The 3746-nt window shown below is 56.2% G+C and overlaps 1 protein-coding gene across 1 annotated transcript; it reads left to right on the top strand.

Moving 5' to 3' along the window:
* Nucleotides 1-1327: 1327 nt before the first annotated feature.
* On the top strand, nucleotides 1328-2665 carry POU3F2 (POU class 3 homeobox 2; the record flags this gene model as incomplete). The annotated part of the gene is made up of 1 exon (XM_080938687.1): nucleotides 1328-2665. The coding sequence occupies one exon, from the start codon at nucleotides 1328-1330 to the stop codon at nucleotides 2663-2665; it is 1338 nt and encodes a 445-aa protein (XP_080794813.1).
* Nucleotides 2666-3746: the final 1081 nt, after the last annotated feature.

Raw genomic sequence — 3746 nt, 5'->3', positions numbered from 1 at the left:
GCGAAGGTCTGCCTAGGAAAGCGCCAGGTTTTCCGATCCAAAACCTTCGTGCGCACCAGAGTGTCAGTGTGACACACGCTTCCAGAGTTTTGTTTTCAGTTCAGAGTGCTGGGCTGTAAAGAGTAGGAAACTCTGTGCTACTGGAGTTTGCTCAAAAGCCAGGGCATAGGTTGAGTCTTCCTCTCCCGGAGTCTTTTGAGAAAGATTAGAATAAAATTGGATCTGGAGCTTAAGGGATCTTTGTTACTGGGGTGAAGGGGAAGGCGGGGGTCTTCATTTGACAAAAGTATCCGCACGGGACACCTGTGCGCGGTGGTTCTAACTAGAGTGGAAAAGAAGGCTTCGATGGAAGACATTAATTAGCTTTGGCTCTCGTTCTAGGTTTAAATGACGTCGGTCCGCGCGCGAGGAGTATGTGTGTGTGTGTGTGTGTGTGTGTGTGTGTGTGTGTGTGTGTTCCTAGGAGAATGGAAATCGTGCTCCTGCTGACTCGGAGCGACCCAGTCTTTCTCTTCCACCATCTAACCCACCCCCTCCCCAAGACCTATGGGAAGAGAAAGTAGACTCCCTCCCATGCAAGTCTTCCAAGCCGCTGTAGTCCACCAGAGAGCCTGGACCGCCCCACTGCCCGGCTTCTCAGCCTAGGAGACAGATGGGGGGCGGGGCCCACCCTAGTGGGGCGGTGGGGGCCAGGGACAGAAGAGGAGATGCGGGTGAGAACTAAGAGAATCTGAATCGCTGAGCTGGGGGTGGGGGTACCAGAGGAAGGACTGAGAAGACTGGGCGCCCGAGGGAAGAGGAGGGGGTGCAGCTCTGCACCAATCGGTGGCTCCGGTCTGGGAGGTTGCTAGCGGTATCCACGTAAATCAAAGGGCGCAGAGCCAATGGGAGGGGGTGTAGGGGGCGGGGCCCAGGCGCGTGCCGCTGCGAGCGGGCTCTGCCAAGAGAGCGGGAGAGAGCTTGAGAGCGCGGGGAGAGGGGGGAGCGCCCAGCGAGTCAGAGAGTGAGCGAGAGCGAGAGGAGGGAGAGGAGGAGAAAGAGCGAGGGCGGGCGGGCGGGAGGCAGCGCGGCAGCAGCAGTAATAGCAGGAGCAGCAACAGAAGGCGTCGGAGCGGGCGTCGGAGCTGCCCGCTAGGGGAGAGAGAGAGAGAGAGAGAGAGAGAGAGAGAGAGAGAGAGAGAGAGAGAGAGAGAGAGAGAGAGAGAGAGAGAGAGAGAGTGGGAGAAGCAAGAGAGCAAGCGAGGAGAGAGAGAGAGCCCAAGGCGGAAAAGTAACTGTCAAATGCGCGGCTCCTTTAACCAGAGCGCCCAGTTCGGCTCCGAGAGTCATGGCGACCGCAGCGTCTAACCACTACAGCCTCCTCACCTCCAGCGCCTCCATCGTGCACGCCGAGCCGCCTGGCGGCATGCAGCAGGGCGCAGGGGGCTACCGCGAGGCGCAGAGCCTGGTGCAGGGCGACTACGGCGCGCTGCAGAGCAACGGGCACCCGCTCAGCCACGCTCACCAGTGGATCACCGCGCTGTCCCACGGCGGCGGCGGCGGGGGCGGCGGCGGCGGTGGAGGAGGCGGGGGAGGCGGCGGGGGAGGCGGCGACGGCTCCCCGTGGTCCACCAGCCCCCTAGGCCAGCCGGACATCAAGCCCTCGGTGGTGGTACAGCAGGGTGGCCGAGGCGACGAGCTGCACGGGCCAGGAGCGCTGCAGCAGCAGCACCAACAGCAGCAGCAGCAGCAGCAACAGCAACAGCAGCAGCAACAGCAGCAGCAACAGCAGCAACAACAGCGACCGCCACATCTGGTGCACCACGCTGCCAACCACCATCCCGGGCCCGGGGCATGGCGGAGTGCGGCGGCCGCAGCTCACCTCCCGCCCTCCATGGGAGCTTCCAACGGCGGTTTGCTCTATTCGCAGCCCAGCTTCACCGTGAACGGCATGCTGGGCGCAGGAGGGCAGCCGGCTGGGCTGCACCACCACGGCCTGAGGGACGCCCACGATGAGCCACATCATGCAGACCACCACCCGCATCCGCACTCTCACCCGCACCAGCAACCGCCCCCGCCACCTCCCCCACAAGGCCCACCGGGCCACCCAGGCGCGCACCACGACCCGCACTCGGACGAGGACACGCCGACCTCAGACGACCTGGAGCAGTTCGCCAAGCAATTCAAGCAGAGGCGGATCAAACTAGGATTTACTCAAGCAGACGTGGGGCTGGCGCTTGGCACCCTGTACGGCAACGTGTTCTCGCAGACCACCATCTGCAGGTTTGAGGCCCTGCAGCTGAGCTTCAAGAACATGTGCAAGCTGAAGCCTTTGTTGAACAAGTGGTTGGAAGAGGCAGACTCGTCCTCGGGCAGCCCCACCAGCATAGACAAGATCGCAGCACAAGGGCGCAAACGGAAAAAGCGGACCTCCATCGAGGTGAGCGTCAAGGGGGCTCTGGAGAGCCATTTCCTCAAATGTCCTAAGCCCTCGGCCCAGGAGATCACCTCCCTCGCGGACAGCTTACAGCTGGAGAAGGAGGTGGTGAGAGTTTGGTTTTGTAACAGGAGACAGAAAGAGAAAAGGATGACCCCTCCCGGAGGGACTCTGCCGGGCGCCGAGGATGTGTATGGGGGGAGTAGGGACACGCCACCACACCACGGGGTGCAGACGCCCGTCCAGTGAACTCAAGCGGGGGAGGGGCAGAGCTTGGGGCTCCCCTCCCCTTTGGTCCACAGTCTTTCCTGGGACCTCTGTTCCCCCTCTAACTTCTGATTGTTTTTTTTTATTATTATTATTATTAATTATTATTATTATTATTATTTCCCGGTCCCTTAAAAAAGGAGAAAAATAGACAAACTAAGGAGAAAGGAAAGTAAAACGCCGGACTGTCCTATAACCAGTAGCAGGTGTAAGAATGGGCTTTGACCTTTGCCGGCGAGTACCCAGGCAGTGAAGTAGAAAGGCTCCAAGTGAGAATGAAGTGTGTGTGTGTGTGTGTGTGTGTGTGCGCGCGCGCGCGCGCGCGCGCGTGTACGAGAGAGAGAGAGAGAGAGAGAGAGAGAGAGAGAGAGAGAGAGAGAGAGAGAGAGAGAGAGAGAGAGAGAGAGAGAGTGTCCTGGCAAAACTAAATTACCAAAAAGAAAATAAAAACCTCACCAAAACAACACAAAACTGCAGCTTCCCGATGCTCAAAGTTGACACGTGCTGCTGTGTTTATTTAATATGGGTCCCCATCAGGAAAGAGGGAAAAATACACTTTTTCAAAAAATAAGCAAAATTTAACCACATAAATTTTCACTGCAAGAAAATTGAAGTTTACATTATCAAGTTCAGCATTTTTCCCCCTCTCTTAATACCCACTGTTAAATTTGAAGTTGTCCTTTGGGCTCTGTTTGTTTTGCCTTATCCAGTGGGGAGGACAGAAGCCAGTTCCTGGCCACCCTCCATCCCTGCGTTCTGATACCCCTTGTTCTTACTGCTTGTGAACTTTGTTTTCTTCAAATCCCCCAGACCTGATGTAACACTTATTGGCTCTTTTCACCAAAGCGAAACGATTGGCTTCGTACAAAATAAATAAATGTTTGCATTCAGGAAATGTGTATTTTTTGCCCGCTTTATGCAAGGCAGGAATGCTGTTGGAAATATGAATATATGAGCATTGGTTTTTGTAAACCACAAAGTAAACTTCATCTTCAGGCAGTCTTTCTGGGTAGGGAAGAAAAAGAAAAATCAATAGTGAGTGATCAGTCAATTCATTTTTTTT

The sequence above is a fragment of the Micromys minutus genome (genome assembly GCF_963924665.1).
Source record: "Micromys minutus genome assembly, chromosome: 26".
NCBI classification, from domain to species: Eukaryota; Metazoa; Chordata; class Mammalia; order Rodentia; family Muridae; genus Micromys; species Micromys minutus.
Note: the sequence above shows the minus strand (reverse complement) of the source record. Positions and strands in the feature narration are given on the sequence as shown.